Genomic DNA, 15738 nt, shown 5'->3' on the forward strand with positions numbered 1-15738 from the left:
TGTGGGCTGGGCCCCACTCACCACAATGCTGACTCATCTCCTGACGCACAAGGCCCCGAATGTCATCCTCCTAGGAGCCCAAGACCACAAGGGTCATGAAGAACCAATGGATCACAGAAGGCCAAAGGGTACATGATGCAGGGATCATGGAGGGACAGCGCTGAGTCAGGGTCCAGGGTTCAGGGGGTCAGGGGTTGGGTGCAGGAGGCAGAGCCCACAACCCCCATACCCCACACTCACTGTCAGTGCAGCTTCTCCCTTCTCACCGCGGGGCCCCGCAGGTCCTGGCCGCCCCTATGTGCAATGGATAGGACCAGGCTGTGACCTCTGATCTCACAGACACCAGAGGTCACCCCAACCTTTGACCCCAAGACCAGGAATCCCCACTCACCTGCTCCCCTCTCTCTCCAGGGGTTCCAGGGACCCCAGGGGCCCCCACCACACTCTCTCCAGGGGGACCTCGTTCACCCTGTCAGACAGGACCAAGTAAGCAGGGTCAGAGGCAGTGGGCGTCAGAAGTAGGACAAATTGGGATCATAAGTTCAGAGGTTGGGGCAAAGATATTGGGGGAATGGGTTGCAGAGCCAGAGGTCAATGAGGTGTGAAGGGTCAGTGAGGCTCAGGGGTCTGGAGTCAGTCAGGGCCCCTCACCTTCTGGCCCTGAAGTCCTTCAGGGCCTTTGGGACCAATACTGCCAGGTGGCCCGGGGGGACCACTAGAGCCATCACTGCCCCTGGGACCTGGGAAGCCCCCAATTCCTGGAGGCCCCTGAGGAGAGATAGGTCAGAGTCAGTGATGAGAGCTTCCAAAGATGGACCCACTTCCAGAGAGTACAATCTCCTCAATTCACCATGACCTTAGCCTCAACTTACCCGCTCCCCTTTCTCGCCCTGGTCACCCTTGGGTCCTGGCTGCCCATCAAAACCGCGGTCGCCCTGGGAACAGAAAGAAGCATGAGAGTCCCTCTGCCTTGGCCTACCTCAGCTCAACCCCCATAAGCCCCCAGGCCCAATGGCCATAACCTCAAGTACCTGTGGCCCTACCAGCCGGAGACCCTCAATCTGCCATGATACCCATGACCCTGACCCCACTGTGATGCCCCTTGCCCTGACTCCACCTATTTCCCCTACACTGACACTCCAACCTCCCCACTGACCTCCACCCACCGTAACCCCTCAGCCCTGAGGCATGTGCTGCTCCACCTCCCATCCCTTAATCCTAAATGTGCATTGTGGGGACTTCCCTGCCAGTCCAGTGGTTAAGACTCCACGCTTCGGAATTTCCCTGGTGGTCCAGTGGTAAAGGATCTGCCTTACGATGCAAGGGACGTGGGTTTGATCCCTGGTCAGGGAACTAAGATCCCACATGCTGCGGGGCAACTAAGCCCACGAGCCACAACTACTGAGCTTGCGCGCCTCAACTAGAGAGACTGCATGCCACAAACTACAGAGCCCACGCGCTCTGGAACCCGTGCGCCACAACTACAGAGCCCACGTGCCCTGGAGCCTGCGTGCCACAACTAGAGAAGAGAAAACCCGCATGCCGCAGCTAGAGAGAAGCCCGTGCGCCGCAACATAGAGCCCGCACACTGCAACGAAAGATCCCGCATGCCTCAATGAAGATCCCACGTGCCGCAACTAAGACCCAACGCAGCCAAAGAGAAATAAAAATAAAATAAATAAATAATAACTCAATCTTAAAAGAAAAAAAAAAAAAGACTCTGCGCTGCCACGGAGGGGGCACGGATTCAATCCCTGGTCGGAGAACTAAGATCCCGCATGCCACACAGTGCGGCCAAAGAAAAAAAAAAAAGCACATTGTGACCCCAACCCACCCTGAAACCTTAAGACCAGCCCCACTCCACGTCCCAATGTCCCAACCTTTCACGACCCAAAACCTTCCTTGACCCAAAACCTTCACGACCCAACCATGCCCTTCCCTGCCCAATCCCAAACCCCCGATGTCCACTGTTGAGAGAGACCCCATACCTTGGGACCGATCAGGCCCTCCTTCCCAGGGGCCCCTGACTGGCCTGGAACACCTGGCTCCCCCTGGAGAAGAGAAGACATTAGCCAGGCCCTGGTCCACCCATCCACTCCTCATTCTGGGGGTGCCCCACTCTCACCAACTCTCCTTTGCGTCCTGCCAGCCCTGGGCGGCCTAGGGCACCAGCTTCTCCCTGCAGGGATCAGGTGGAGGGATCAGCCTTAGGGCCCAGGCCTCACAACCCCCCACATCCCCACGCATATGCCCCATCACCCCTGTACCTTATCTCCCTTCTCTCCATCAAGGCCACAGGCTCCCTTAAGCCCCCGTTCGCCCTGCGGGAGAAAAGAAGTGAAAAATGACTTCCAGATACCTCACCCTGTAACCCCTTGACCCTGAAACTACTCTCCAAACTGGCCTTAGATACTCCAACCTCTGACCTTCCAACCTCTAACCTAACACCTCACATTCAACCCCGGATACCCCCACATCTGACCCCAGATACCTGACCTCTGACCCCAGATACCTCACCCTCCAACATCAGGTTCTCCTGATTAGGGTGAAAAAAACAGTCCCCTTCCCACCTTGAGGCCCCGGGGACCCATGAAGCCAACATCTCCTTTGTCTCCTCGGACACCAGGGGCTCCATCTTTTCCTCGGGATCCCTGGGGGGAAAGGGGTCAATGTGAGGCCAGGGGAGGTCAGTGAGGGATCAGAGGGAATCACTTTGGATGTAATGGACAGGGAACACCATAGGGGTGAGAATCATCATTAGGGGCCAGAGCCACTGGAAGGGCAGGGTTTTCCATGGGGATGAGGGCCACCATGGGCAGGGGTCACTATGTGGGTGGAACCATCATGGGGGCTACTGTGAAGGTAGGGGGGTGCCTGGACAACATGAGAGCACTGGTTCACTGTAAGGTCAAAGGCCACTACATGGGCACGGGGGCATCTTACCGGCTCACCAGGGATCCCTGCAGCACCAGGCTCACCCTGTGGGAAACACAGATGGGGGAGGGCAGCCCTTCAGTGTGACTGTCCCCTATGCTGGCCTGTCTGCTGCACATGCAGCCACTCGGTGACTGCAGCCAGGGCCCAGGCTGCACAAGGAGCCCGTGTGAGCACATATGGGGCCAACAGCAAGGGAGGCAGGAAACCCTCCAATGCTCAGAGGACACCCCTGGGACAGGGGTGTGTGATGCATGGCTCTGGGTCTGTACCTGGGGCTGGACTTGCCTTGGGTCCTGTGAGTCCACGCACCCCCAGCAACCCGGCTGAGCCCTTGTCTCCAGGCTGTCCCTTGGCGCCCTGTGGGAGTGACCAGGAGAGGGACACAATCAGGACCAGACCAGGCTGCATGCTCAGAGAATGACTGGAACCTGCTGGCTGGGGCGGAGCTGGCCAGTGCTGCTCCCACGCACTTCCCCACGGCCCCTTCCCTTCCAGCCCACGCCCCAGCAGGGTGGAGCTGGGGACTGTGGCTTGTGGGGTGGCTCATTTCTCACCCCAGGACCCCCAGATTCCTGCCACTCCTCTTACCACTGGGCCCCTACCCTTACCCCTACCTGGAGTACCCCTAACAGCCAAGGACCCCCCTTCCCATTCCCACAGGCACTCTCATAGAGCCACAGGCCACAGACTCCCCTTCTCACCTCATATCCAGGCCCTTGAGCCCCTCCCATAGAGCCCTCAAGCTCTCAGCTACCCCACAGAGTTGCTACAGCTGACAGAACCCCCTCCCCTCTGACGCCCAGAAAGCCCCCTCCCATCCTCCCCTCCTGTCCTCACAGACCCTCCATGGAGCCCCCCAGCCTGTAGGACCCCCCTCCTCACCCTGTATAGAATATCCCAACCTCATCCCCATACCTTTTCTCCAGCATCCCCACTGTCTCCCCGAGGTCCTTTGTCACCATCTATGCCCCGAGGCCCTCGTTCACCCTGGGTCAGGGTCAGAAATCAGGGTCAGGGGCTAAAAGTCCCTTACCCTCTGAGGGTTTCAGCTCTCAGATCCCCTGGCCCAGCCCACACAGAAGCCCCTCTCACACCCATCTGCACATGGACCAGACCCACTCACCATGTCCCCCTTGGCACCCTGTGGCCCCGGAGGCCCCATAATCACAGCTGAGTCACCCTGAGTGGACAGGGGGCAGTCAGAGGAGTCAGGGGCACCCTTAGTCCCCTGCCCTCCCCCATGCGCACACTCACCTTGTCACCCTTTAGCCCTGAGGTTCCAGTGTCACCCTATTGGGTGGAAGAGTGTGAGTCTCACCCAAATAGAGAAGTCCCAAATCCTGAGTTGCAAGATCCATCCCCACCCACACTGACCCCAGGGGCCTCTTCCCCATATCCTTACCTTCTCCCCACGCTCCCCCCGGCTGCCTGGGGGACCCTGTATGAGAGAAGAAAATGGTGAGCTAAGGGAATTTGTGGGGACTACTGGGGAGATAGCTCAGGGGGCAGGGGAGGACTGGGGTGCCCGGGGGAATGGGGGAGACAAAGGACCAGAGAGTAGCCAAGGAGAACCAGAGGGCTGCAGAAGGCTGCAGAGTGTCACAAGGGCACAGAGGGCACAGGCAGGGGACTGAGTCACATCACTGGCTCTTTCCCCAGGGGGACCCACCACGAGTCCTCGGGGTCCCTCCAGGCCGGGGCGGCCATCTTCACCCTGGATGGTGACAATAGATTCAGTGACTCGGTAAGTTGGAAATCAGAGGCGAGAGCTGTGATGAAGGGAGTCCCAGGGTGGCTCCCTGGAATGGCCATGGCTGCAGAGCAGGACATACGCACCCGGACACCTGGCTCCCCACGCTCGCCTCGGGCCCCAGGCGGCCCTGCTCCAGGGTCTCCCTGGAGATCAATAGGACACCAGGGATCAGTGAGGGGAATTGGTGGAGGACAGAGGGTCATGGGAGGTCGGTGGAGGTTGGAGGGAGTGACAGGGGTCAGTGGAGATTGGAGGAGGTGACAGGGGTCAGTGGAGATTAGAGGGGGTGACAGGGGTTAGTGGAAGCTGGAGGGGGTGGCAGGGGTGAAAGAGAGAGCCAGCAGCATTGTCCCATCTACCTTGTCTCCTTTGAGTCCAGGGGCCCCAGGTGCTCCCTGTGGGCAGAGTGAGGTGAGGCTTCTGTGCCCCTCAAAAGCACACACACATCTAGCCACACAGTGTGCCATAGTCCCCAGCCTAAGTCCCCACATGGACAGACTCCAACACACAGCAATCAGAGACATGGGGCGTTGGGGCACTTCTACTCACCGCTAACCCAAGGGGTCCAGGTGGCCCCAAGGGACCTGGGGCTCCCTCTCTCCCTGGGGGGCCTGCCAGACCCTACAGTGAAAATGAGGCGAGAGGCAAAGGGTGACTTGGGAACCTTCCTCCCGTGCTATCCCCCCAAGACCAGGAGCCCCCTCGGCAGGGTTGGGCCCCCTTCTCCTCCTCACCCAGTACCAGATTCAGAGGTCCTGAAGTCACCGAGTCCCCACATGCAGCCCTTAGCGCCCTTACCCGCTCTCCACTGGGGCCCGGCTGACCCATCTCTCCTCGAGGGCCTGTCTGACCGGGGAACCCCGCAATACCAGGAGCACCAGGGGTGCCAGGGGGGCCCAAGTCTCCCTGGAACAAAAATAGCAAAGGGAGGAATGGCTCCAGCAGGACCCCTTCCCAGGACTAGCCCCAGAATACCCTCTTCCTCCCACCTCCAGGCCCCCCACCCCACCTGCTGCCCCCACTACTAGTGATGGGGCATTGTTTTACCTTTAGACCTGGAGGACCAATTGGCCCAGGGGGCCCCTGGACCCCAACTCCTGGGTCACCCTTCAAGGGAAAGAAGAGTCAGATCAGGCTCAGGGAGTCTCAGGACCATGACCCCCAGCAGGGATGCTTTAGGGCACACATACCTTGTGACCTTTGAGTCCTGGAGCCCCTTTCTGACCCTAAAAAAAACAAAGTAAACAGCATTTGAGAGTAGGAACATGAACCCAGAGCTCAGGTATGGCCCCAAAACATTCCCAGGGGAGCCCAGAGGTGACCACAGCCATTTGGGACCGAGGATGTGAGTGCAGGTACATGGGAGTGCAGACAGGAGCAGGAACTCAGACATGTCCCATCCCAGGGAGCTTAGACATGACCGCAGGCATGAGCTCAGATACGGGAGCGCAGACAGGGTGGGGAAAGGGGCAGCACCAATACATGGCGAAGGAGAGGCCCACAAGAACTCCCATGCGTCCTGAGACCTGGGAGATCAGACAGGAGCACACGTGCTCAGACACAGGGGGGAACAGGCACGTGGAAGCCAGGAGGCGTGACCCCCGCACGCTCCCAGAGCAGGACCCTGAATGCTGGAATGTTCAGCCAGGCTCGGGTTCAGATGTGCCCAGGCCCAGGAACGGTGCCTCACATCCACAACTGCACTCCTCAACCCAGACTCAGACTCGCCCAGACCCCAGACTCACATCTTCACCAGGATCTCCAGGCTCCCCGGCACGGCCGGCTTCACCCTGCATAGAAAGGGTGGTGAGGGTGTCTAGCCACCCAACCGTACCCCTCCCTGCCCAATGCACAGGCCCTGGGGCCAGGCCCACCTCACCTTTTCGCCTCGCGGCCCCGGCAGTCCTCGGTCACCTTTGGCTCCCTGTGGATACAGGGGTCAGGAGGACACATGGGTGTCAAGGGCACAGACAGCTGAGACTCAAAGAGGGAGCATGAGGCCCGGACCACGTAGGGCATATTATGGAAGGTGAGGGTCACGGGGGTGGAGGAACTATGCTGTGGAGGTTCCACACTCACCGGCTCTCCCACCAGGTCTCCAGCAAGGCCTCCAGGGGCGCCCTGATGAGGGAAAGGGGTCAGTGGGGTTCCTCAGCCCCTAACCCTTGTCCCCCCCAAACCGGGGCCTCCCACACACTCACCTTCTCTCCCTTTGCTCCAGGGGGCCCGACCACAGCCTGCAGGGAACTCCTGGTGAGTTACCTCGCCTCCTGCCACCTCCCCATCCCCACCCCGCTGTCCATATGGAAGGGACAAACTAGGCTTGGAGGTGAGGCAGAGGAGCAGATGCAGAAGGTGGGGGTCAGGATCAAAGATCACCTGTCCAGGGGTGCCCATGGGTCCAGGCTCTCCTTTAGGTCCGACAGGGCCAGGCAGACCTGGTGACCCCTATGGCAGAACGGCAGGTGGAACTCAGTGCCTCTCCACCCCCTGCCCCTGCTGCCCAGCCCTCCTCTTCCTCCAGGCACACGGCTGGCACAGGTCCCATCACATGCCCACAGCGAGCTCCCCTCAGAACACACACCGGCACGCCAGGGGCTCCTCTGTCTCCGTCCTTCCCACTGGCACCATCACGACCTGGCACTCCCGGCTTCCCCGTCTCCCCCTGAGAAGGGAGAGCTCTGTCAGGGGCCTGTCCCCTGACTCCTGACCCGCGGAGTCCAGCCCTGATTCCCAGGACTCACCACTTGTCCAGGCAAACCTGGTGCCCCCTGAGGACCCTGAAGGAAACAAGTCAGATGTGAGAGGGACATGGAGAGCACGGGACCCAGAGGGCAGGGCCATGCTATCCCTGCAGGGGCCTCACTCACCACAAGGCCTGACGTGCCAGGGGGGCCAGGAAGTCCCACAGCTCCAGTGGGTCCAGGCAGGCCCTGGAGGAAGAAAAAGTTCAGGGCAGTGCCAACCCCACCCAGCTCCCTGTGACTAACCCATGGGCTGGGTCACTCACCCGTCCTGGTGGTCCTGTCTCTCCGGGCTCCCCCTGCCAAAACCCCAGAGACTGCATGACCCCACAGATGAACGAGAGGCCCTTCAGCTCCCATCCACAAGCAAAGCCCACATGGACGGGGCACCTTGGTGCTCAGTCGCATTACAGGGCAGTGACATTCCCAGAGGTTGGCAGATGTTATCCTGGTGCAGACAGGCTGCTCCAAGCCACCACCTCCTTCCAGCCACACACCCATACATGCCTATACTCACCTTCAGGCCAGAAGGTCCCTGGGGTCCCGCAGGGCCAGCAAGACCCTAGAAAAGAGTATCAAGGGCAGGAAACTGGGGTCAGAGTCATCCACCTGGACTCATGGACTAACACAAACAAGTTATCCAACTGAGTCATCAGTGGGGACCAATGCCTGTCCCACCCCCACCAGGCAGTGCTTCCCCATCACTCACCGGGGCACCGGGTGGTCCAGGGTCTCCATGGCCACCCTGTTGGAGAGAGAAAGAGCCAGATGAGTGGGAGCCAATCCCACCCTCCCAGGGAAACTGAGGCAGTACTGCCCATTGTAGGGGTTGCCCACTGTAGGATGGGAACAGGAGGGAGCAGGATTCTGGGGTACTCACCATTGGGCCAGGGGCCCCCCTCGGACCTTGCAGACCCTGGATAGAGAAGGGGGCTGCTGAGCCTCAGTCTGGCCTCACTTGGGCCTGTTCCTGCCCTCTGGAGACCTTTGCCTGGGGGCCCCACTTCTGCACCTCCACCCCTCCCAGGCATAAATCACCCCGTACCCACAGACTGCCCTACATGGACAATACACATGGGCCTGTACGCATACACAGCCATCATGCATCTGCACTCAGACCTGGGCACCCAGTCACCACACCCCGGCACTGGTCACTGGTGACATGTGCATACGGCAGCCAGCACACAGCAAAGGGTAGCTGTTCCCCAGAATGTCGGCCAGGCTGTTCCTGCCATCACTCACCGGCTTCCCCTCAGGCCCAGCCACACCACGCTCTCCTGGCAGACCCTAGAGAGAACACGTTTAAGGCCACACTGTCCTCGTTCCCCATCCCAGCTTCCCCCTAGACAGTCCCAGGCAGAGCAGACTCCAGAGCGGACAACACAAGTGAGAGCCGTGTACTTGTACACACACGGCCCGTGGGGCAAGGACTCACCGGGTTGCCATTTTGACCCCTCTGTCCAGGCTCTCCCCAGTCTCCCTTGATGCCTGGCTCACCCTGCAAGCAGAGTGTCATGCCCTGAGCCCCCATCACTGCCAGGTGCCCACAGACATGCCACCCCGGCATGCCCTCCCGCAGGGGAGGGGAAACATGGTGGGGGGAGGCCTTACCCTGTCTCCTTTGGGGCCTCGGTTGCCGTCACTGCCTGGCTCCCCCTGTGTGGATGACATGTCAAGCCAGGCGCTGGCGCCATGGCAAGGGTGGCCCCCAGGTTGATCCCACACACTGACCTTAGCACCCTTGAGTCCAGGGGGTCCTGGTTCTCTAGAGAGTCCAGAACCTGGCTCATCCATGGCCACCTACAAGCACAAGGTCACAGTGGAGAGATGTGTCTGTCACAGAGGCATGGAGGGGTCATCCCAGATCACAGGGTGCCAGAGGGTTGTAGGGTCAGAGTCACCACATGGAATTTCTGGGGCTCAAGCCAATGGTGGCCTCTTGGTGACAGCAGTCACAGGTTTGGGCAGAGCTGGGGTGATCACCTTGGGGCCAGGGGGGCCAGGGGGTCCAGGGAGGCCAGGAGGGCCGTCTCTGCCCTGCAGAAAAGAAGGAAATGGGTGGCCACCCCAACACAGCCCATAGGCAGTCCCGCCCGGTAAAGCCCCTGCCAGCTCACCTGTTCTCCACGTTCTCCTTTCTCTCCCCGTTCTCCCTGAAGTGCAAATCGCAAGGTGGGGGCTATGCCCGTGGGGAGTCAAGCTCCTCCTGAGCCCACCTCCCCGGCCGTCCCAGCCAGGCTCACCCTCTCTCCTGGTCTCCCTGCCTCTCCCACACTCCCAGCCGGGCCTGGGAGCCCAGGGATACCAGGCTTTCCAGGTTCCCCAGCAAGGCCAGGAGGTCCAGGGGGGCCCCTCTCCCCAAGGGCCAGGCCAGGTGGCCCCTGAGGGCCAGGGTCTCCACGATCTCCCTTCGGCCCGCGTTCTCCAGAAAAGCCAGTGGGGCCCTAGAGGAACAGAAGAGTAAATGCTGGTGTCAAGCACACCGTCCACAGGACATGCCCCCCTGAGCAGCCAACACACACCTCCTTGCCTGGGGGGCCCCGCTCTCCTGGGTCCCCCTTGGGGCCACGACGCCGTTCAGGCACAGGCAGGAAGCTGCCAGAGCTCTCTTCCCAGCTCTCCACGATCTCCCGCAGGGCAGACGTCTGAGTGACAGTGAGGGGTCAGAAGAGCAGGGCCATTACTGAAGCCTCCCACGCCCTGGCCTGGCCCCGCGGGCATTACTTTTCCCATGGGGTTCCCACCAGCCCCCATGCCCAGCCCCCAAACAACCTACCTTGATGCCAATATTTTCCAGCAACCGCTCCACATTCTGGGGACACAAACTGGGTGAGGGGCTGCCCAAAGAGGAGAAGGCCCCACACTGCCCCCCAAAACAGCCTCCATACCCTCTTCCCCAGGCCTCTTGCCCAGAGGACCCTTTAGCCCTTGGTTGAGGTGGCTCGAGGTCACTGGAAGCCCCTCCCTGACATGTCCCCACTGCCCAGGTTCCCCTCAGTGTAGGCTACAGGAATCCCAACAGGGCAGGGGGCTGAGCACACAGCACAGCTCCAGTGGGGCCTCACGGCAAGCAGAAGGGGACAGAGGTGGCCGCTACAGGCGTGCACATAACAGTCAAGGGCCAGGTTCCAGGCTTCACTCACCGCCGTGCTCCCAGGCTCTCCTCTCAGGCCACGCTCTCCTGGGAGGCCCTGGAGACACCAAGAGACAAGCTGCTGGACCCAGCTTGGGGTTGGGGCTGGGGGCGTGTGCGCGCATGCGCAGGTGCTATGGCTACCGGGGCAAGTGAAAAAGATGGGGGCCTCACCTGTTCCCCTTTAGGTCCAGTCTCCCCACGGTCACCCTGAGAAAAAGAATGATCAGTGGGGAAAATGCCCTCACTCTGGGCAGCCCCTGACCATACCTCCCACCCAGCATCTGCACACTCACCTTGGAGCCCGAACCTCCCGGAACACCAGGGAAACCCTGAGATATGTCAGAATACAAAGAAGTCACACAGGATCATGGCCTCCCAGGGTGACAACATAATGGCCCCTGTTGCTCCCAAGTCCTGGAACTACCCTGGACACTCACCTGGCCAGGAGGGCCGATCTGCCCTGGGAGGCCCGGGGGGCCCTGGAGTCCAGGGCTACCAGGAGCTCCTCGCTCACCCTTGGGGCCATCATGACCCTGTGGAGGATGCAGCCAGCATCAGGACCCTGAGACCCCAGAAAGGAGTGGAGCCACATATTACAGGGTCAGGGTCAGGGGTCAGAGGTTGCAGAAGACTCCAACACTCACTTCTCTCCCAGGAGCGCCCGAATTTCCCTTCTCTCCCTAAGGAAGACAAGGGCGCTTCAGACATGGCCCCAATCTGAGCCAGAGCAGACTCCAAGTGAGGGGACTCACCTTCCTCCCATCTTCTCCAGGGTGCCCAGGTCCTCCCTGCGGACAGAGGACTCACATCAGACCCAAAAGAATTAAGAATTAAGAATTGTCTGTGTGTCTTGGTATCTGTCTGCAAGTCCTGTGTCTACCTCACTATGTGTGGCCGTATGTATACAAGTGACTGTGGATACAAGTGCATATGTCGGTCTGTCCCCACATGTATCACACGTCAGAGCCTTGGATGTGTGTCTCACCACACCTCCACAGAGGTACACGTGCAGCCCTGGGGCCAAGTCATAGCACGTGTATGGGTGGAAGTGTTTGTGTGTCAACATGTCTTCAGTATCCCTGAATAGGGGCTTCACACCTGTGTGTTGGCACCTCTCCATCTGTGTCTGAGGCTCTTTGCCTGTGCCCGTGGCTGTGGTTATATTAGGTTGTGTTGGCCCATCCAGGCACAGGTCGGCATGTCGACTTAACTCACTGTGTCTGTGAGGCTGCCTGTGTGTGCACATGGACGTGTGCTTCAGGATGTATCTGTATGTGTGGGCTACGTACTCGGGTGTTGGCACATGTCAGCATGTGTCTGTGTGTGTGCCCCATGTGTATGGCACATCTGGGCCATGTCCATGTGCTAGCATTTTTTGGAGGTTTCACTGTGTCTACCCTGGACACTCACGTTTTTCCCATTCAGGCCAGGCTTGCCATCCTCGCCTGGCTTTCCCTGTGGGAACAGATCATTGGTCAGAAGTCAGGGTTGGGGTGAGGGCAGTAAGGGGGCAAAAGGGTACCAGGAGGGGACTTCCCTGGTGGCACAGTGGATAAGACTCTGAGCTCCCAATGCAGGGGGCCTGGGTTTGATCCCTGGTCAGAGAACTAGATCCCACATGCCTGCCACAACTAAGGAGCCCGCCTGCTGCAACGAAGACCCCGTGCAACCAAATAAATAAATAATTTTTTTTTTTTTTTTAATAAAAGGGTACCATGAAAGTGGGACTCACCGGTGCTCCAAGGGGACCAGAGGGGCCAGGGGGGCCCTGTTCTCCTCGAAGGCCAGGAAGTCCCTGGAAAAAGTCTTTGCTAAGATTGAGAAGGCCACTGATACATCTCTTGGGGCACATCCATGGACTTGGAGAACCCCACTAAGAACTTCCTCCAGTGTAGAGTCCCCCCAGAATTGGGAGGAGCCATGGAGGTCCCGAGGCTGAGACCCGACAGGGTAGGGGGCCCCTGCTGAAACTCCCAAGGGAAGAACCCTCAGGATTTGGGGGTCCTACTGTAGCACCCAAGGCAGAGACGGTCAGAAAGCAGGACTCTGCTCAAACCTGCCTGCCAGGGACTGGGACCCTCCCAAGGACAGGGCTGGACCAACTCCCCCTACTCCCGCTGATACTGTGACTATGAAGACCGGGCTACACAGTTCATGCTGGACCCCTGAGCTGCCCTCCACCCTAATATCTCCCCATACTTACGTCTCTCCCTGGGTCCCCAGCCTTGCCTATAGCACCCTGAGGAGAGACTCAAGTCAGGGAGTCCGCAGTGGTCATGGGGTCAGGGGCACTGCCCACTGACAGGGCCACTAGCTCCTGTGAACCCAAGGCCTGTCAGGCAGTAACATCCCCCACCCAGGCAGGGTACTAGGAGAAGACACAGATAACCCATCTGGCCCCAGAGTTCATCAAGACCCAGAAGACTCCAGTGAGTCTGGAGCCATACAAAGGGGCAAGGGAAGGGGCGTGACCAGGCAGTGACCACCACGACTCACAGGCAGCCCAGGGGGACCAGGGGTTCCTGGTTTCCCATCCAGTCCACTGCGGCCATCCAGGCCAGGGGGGCCCCGGTCACCCTGAGGAGAACAGAGTGGTAAGAGGCCTCGAAGGATGAGACGGATCTGAGAGCCCAGGCTCACAGTCGGAAAACCTCCATGCCCTCTCACCTTTTCTCCTGCTGGGCCTCGAACACCTGGGTCCCCCTGAAGGGAACAAGGTCAGTGAGAGGTGAGGGCACAATGGGAACTTAGGCTGATGGGGCAAAGTGTGTCACTCACCTGTGGGCCGGGGGGCCCCCGAAGTCCACTGATGCCCTGAGGACAGGGGGAGGAAGAAATCAGAGCAGGCTTTCCCAGGCCCGTACGTTCCCACGGGATAAGCCACACTCACTCTCTCCCCAGAAGCTCCAGGGGGGCCGGGGTCACCCTTGGGTCCTCGAGGACCCTCCTGTCCACGGTCCCCAGACTCTCCCTATGGTAGAGACAAACGTGTTGAGGGAATAGCACTAGGGCCACAGGCATGCCCGAGGCAGAGCCTGTCATGGGGGTGCTGGGATGCTTTCTTATGCTCACAGCTTCACTCCACCCACGGAACATGATACCTTCTCTCTGACTCCAAGTCCAGTGTCCACCTGTGGGGTGAATGGCCAGTGAGAAGAATAGTTCAAGTAGGGGAAGAGGAGTTGGTGAGGATCAATGAAGACATCAGGGGGCAGTGGGGGAAGTGGGAGTCAGTGGAAGGGATGAAGGGACACGGTGTGGGGCCAACAGGGGCAGGTGAGGGAGATGACAGAGAATCAGACCCAGTCAACCCTTACCAGCCGTCCAGGGGGTCCTGGGGGACCCTAGGAAAGGAAAGAATTGTAGTCAACAGGAGCCCTGCGGCCCCACGGTATGGCTCAGGTTTGCCTCAAGCTCAGCTCTGCTCCCAGATTCCCTGCACCCCAGTGCCAAACCCCAGAAGCCAGGTCAGGCCTGCAGGTGGCCACCAGGGCTCCCGACCTTGACCTCCAGGCCCTTAATGGAGGTGCTGACCAGACTGAGCACCGGAACCCTGTGTCCCTCCCGAGCCCAGAACACCAGCACTACTCACTGGCTCCCCACGGTCACCCTTGGGTCCAGATGGTCCAGGGCTTCCCTGCAGAAAGTCAGAGGGTCAGGGTCAGTGAGGAGAGGCAGCAGTTTGGGGGAGCTTTGGAAACACCTTAAGGATTCATGGGGATCCTGGTGGCCTTTGGGGGTTGTGATGAAGGGGTCAAAGGAAATGAGGATTGTGAGGGTTTAGCACTGCAGGGTCGGGGTGGCAGGGTCAGAGGCTGGGAGTTGGATGGTTGGAGATTGAAGCTGAGGTTAGAGTTCAGGGGTCAGAGGTCAGGACTCACATTTCGTCCATCCTCTCCAGGATCTCCCTGGTCTCCCTTCTCACCCACAGGCCCCCGAGTTCCAGGTGCCCCCTGAGAAGAGCAGCTGGTGTGAGACAGACCCTCCCAGCATTTTGCAGATTCCCCCATGACCCCCATACTGCCCCCATTCTCCATCATCCTGAAAACCATGTCAGAGTTTCCCATCACCACATGCCTCCCTCCAGACTCTCCCATCGCCCTTTCTCCCCTCAGAGTTTCCCACAGCTTCATGCCCACCTCCTATAAGTTCTCTCATCACCCCCCTTACTTCTCCCCGCAAAGCCTCACCCGAAGGCCACGCTCGCCAGCTTTTCCAGGCAAACCTGGTTCACCCTGGTGGTGGAGAGAACACCACATCAAACAGGTGAGTTAGGCTCAAACTAACTCAGGGAGTGGCGACAGAGAAGGGCCTGGGAACCAACTGGACCAGAGGCAGGGGGGTGGACTGGATAACCTGGTAGAGCCCCAGCCCGCCAGGGGTCACAGTTCAAGGGTAAAGGATCAGAAACCACAGTGGGAAGGAATCTCACCGGGGGACCCTCGTCACCTTTCTCTCCAACTTCACCCTGTGAGACATGAGAGTCAGCCTTGGTCCCCAAACCCCCAGGGAGGCCAGCAGTACCCTACTCCCCATCCCCCAGCACTCCCCCAGTCCAGTCCTCTTACATCTCGTCCTCGGGGGCCGATGGGTCCTGGGGAACCAGGACGCCCAGGGTCTCCCGTCTCTCCGGGAGGCCCTGAGTCACCCTGTGGAGGAGGCAAGAGTGATGCAGCACGTATAGCCAGCCCTTGAGGGGAGGTGACCCCAGAAACCTTGATGCTACCCAAGGTCACAGGCACTCACCGGGGGTCCTGCTCTGCCAGTGAGGCCAATGGGACCCTGCAGGGCATGGGGAGGGAGGTAGGACTTAGTTGGGGCTCCCAGGCACCACTTCATCTCCTTCTGTCACACTCCCCATCCCCACATTTACTCACCCGGACTCCAGGGTCTCCCTTGGGGCCAGGGTCCCCAGGAATAACCAAGCCAGGTGGGCCCTGGGGGAGGAAGGATCAGAGGTCAGGGGACACAACCGTCACCTGCCCTAACCCCTAAACACTTCCCCACACTTACCCGTTCCCCTTTGACTCCAGTAGCTCCTTTGGGCCCAGAGAGCCCTACGTCTCCCTGGAGGTGACAAAGACCATCAGCATCAGCCACAGGCTCCATGAACCCCACCACCCAGCGACCATGCCACAACTGTCATGACTTCCGGGCCTCCAGGAAGA

At 59.7% G+C, this 15738-nt stretch overlaps 1 protein-coding gene across 8 annotated transcripts in view; it reads right to left on the minus strand.

Moving 5' to 3' along the window:
* The window catches only part of COL7A1 (collagen type VII alpha 1 chain), a 75417-nt gene that overhangs the window by 44557 nt on the left and 15122 nt on the right, over positions 1-15738 (minus strand). For 7 of the 8 annotated variants that reach the window (XM_082413546.1, XM_082413540.1, XM_082413542.1 and 4 more), the window contains 66 exons: positions 15584-15637; positions 15448-15507; positions 15317-15352; positions 15139-15219; positions 15003-15038; positions 14761-14805; positions 14452-14523; positions 14163-14207; positions 13888-13914; positions 13672-13701; positions 13461-13541; positions 13349-13384; positions 13238-13273; positions 13067-13147; positions 12774-12809; positions 12303-12365; positions 11981-12025; positions 11323-11358; positions 11215-11250; positions 11008-11103; positions 10864-10899; positions 10742-10777; positions 10578-10625; positions 10211-10246; positions 9957-10079; positions 9678-9878; positions 9552-9587; positions 9418-9471; positions 9166-9234; positions 9046-9090; positions 8870-8932; positions 8677-8721; positions 8315-8350; positions 8144-8179; positions 7952-7996; positions 7701-7733; positions 7561-7623; positions 7435-7470; positions 7275-7355; positions 7070-7138; positions 6892-6927; positions 6770-6811; positions 6570-6614; positions 6436-6480; positions 5881-5916; positions 5738-5797; positions 5489-5596; positions 5240-5311; positions 5050-5085; positions 4774-4833; positions 4607-4651; positions 4340-4375; positions 4192-4227; positions 4061-4117; positions 3853-3924; positions 3223-3294; positions 2944-2979; positions 2571-2651; positions 2268-2321; positions 2126-2179; positions 1989-2051; positions 873-935; positions 652-768; positions 392-469; positions 241-294; positions 22-70 (listed from right to left, as the gene is read on the minus strand). In XM_082413546.1, the coding sequence (XP_082269672.1) occupies positions 22-70; positions 241-294; positions 392-469; positions 652-768; positions 873-935; positions 1989-2051; positions 2126-2179; positions 2268-2321; positions 2571-2651; positions 2944-2979; positions 3223-3294; positions 3853-3924; positions 4061-4117; positions 4192-4227; positions 4340-4375; positions 4607-4651; positions 4774-4833; positions 5050-5085; positions 5240-5311; positions 5489-5596; positions 5738-5797; positions 5881-5916; positions 6436-6480; positions 6570-6614; positions 6770-6811; positions 6892-6927; positions 7070-7138; positions 7275-7355; positions 7435-7470; positions 7561-7623; positions 7701-7733; positions 7952-7996; positions 8144-8179; positions 8315-8350; positions 8677-8721; positions 8870-8932; positions 9046-9090; positions 9166-9234; positions 9418-9471; positions 9552-9587; positions 9678-9878; positions 9957-10079; positions 10211-10246; positions 10578-10625; positions 10742-10777; positions 10864-10899; positions 11008-11103; positions 11215-11250; positions 11323-11358; positions 11981-12025; positions 12303-12365; positions 12774-12809; positions 13067-13147; positions 13238-13273; positions 13349-13384; positions 13461-13541; positions 13672-13701; positions 13888-13914; positions 14163-14207; positions 14452-14523; positions 14761-14805; positions 15003-15038; positions 15139-15219; positions 15317-15352; positions 15448-15507; positions 15584-15637 (3730 nt within the window). The remainder of the gene's footprint in view (positions 1-21; positions 71-240; positions 295-391; positions 470-651; positions 769-872; positions 936-1988; positions 2052-2125; positions 2180-2267; positions 2322-2570; positions 2652-2943; positions 2980-3222; positions 3295-3852; positions 3925-4060; positions 4118-4191; positions 4228-4339; positions 4376-4606; positions 4652-4773; positions 4834-5049; positions 5086-5239; positions 5312-5488; positions 5597-5737; positions 5798-5880; positions 5917-6435; positions 6481-6569; positions 6615-6769; positions 6812-6891; positions 6928-7069; positions 7139-7274; positions 7356-7434; positions 7471-7560; positions 7624-7700; positions 7734-7951; positions 7997-8143; positions 8180-8314; positions 8351-8676; positions 8722-8869; positions 8933-9045; positions 9091-9165; positions 9235-9417; positions 9472-9551; positions 9588-9677; positions 9879-9956; positions 10080-10210; positions 10247-10577; positions 10626-10741; positions 10778-10863; positions 10900-11007; positions 11104-11214; positions 11251-11322; positions 11359-11980; positions 12026-12302; positions 12366-12773; positions 12810-13066; positions 13148-13237; positions 13274-13348; positions 13385-13460; positions 13542-13671; positions 13702-13887; positions 13915-14162; positions 14208-14451; positions 14524-14760; positions 14806-15002; positions 15039-15138; positions 15220-15316; positions 15353-15447; positions 15508-15583; positions 15638-15738) is intronic. The other variant, XM_082413541.1, reaches the window with a different exon arrangement.

This window comes from Balaenoptera physalus (assembly GCF_965194825.1).
Source record: "Balaenoptera physalus genome assembly, chromosome: 11".
NCBI classification, from domain to species: Eukaryota; Metazoa; Chordata; class Mammalia; order Artiodactyla; family Balaenopteridae; genus Balaenoptera; species Balaenoptera physalus.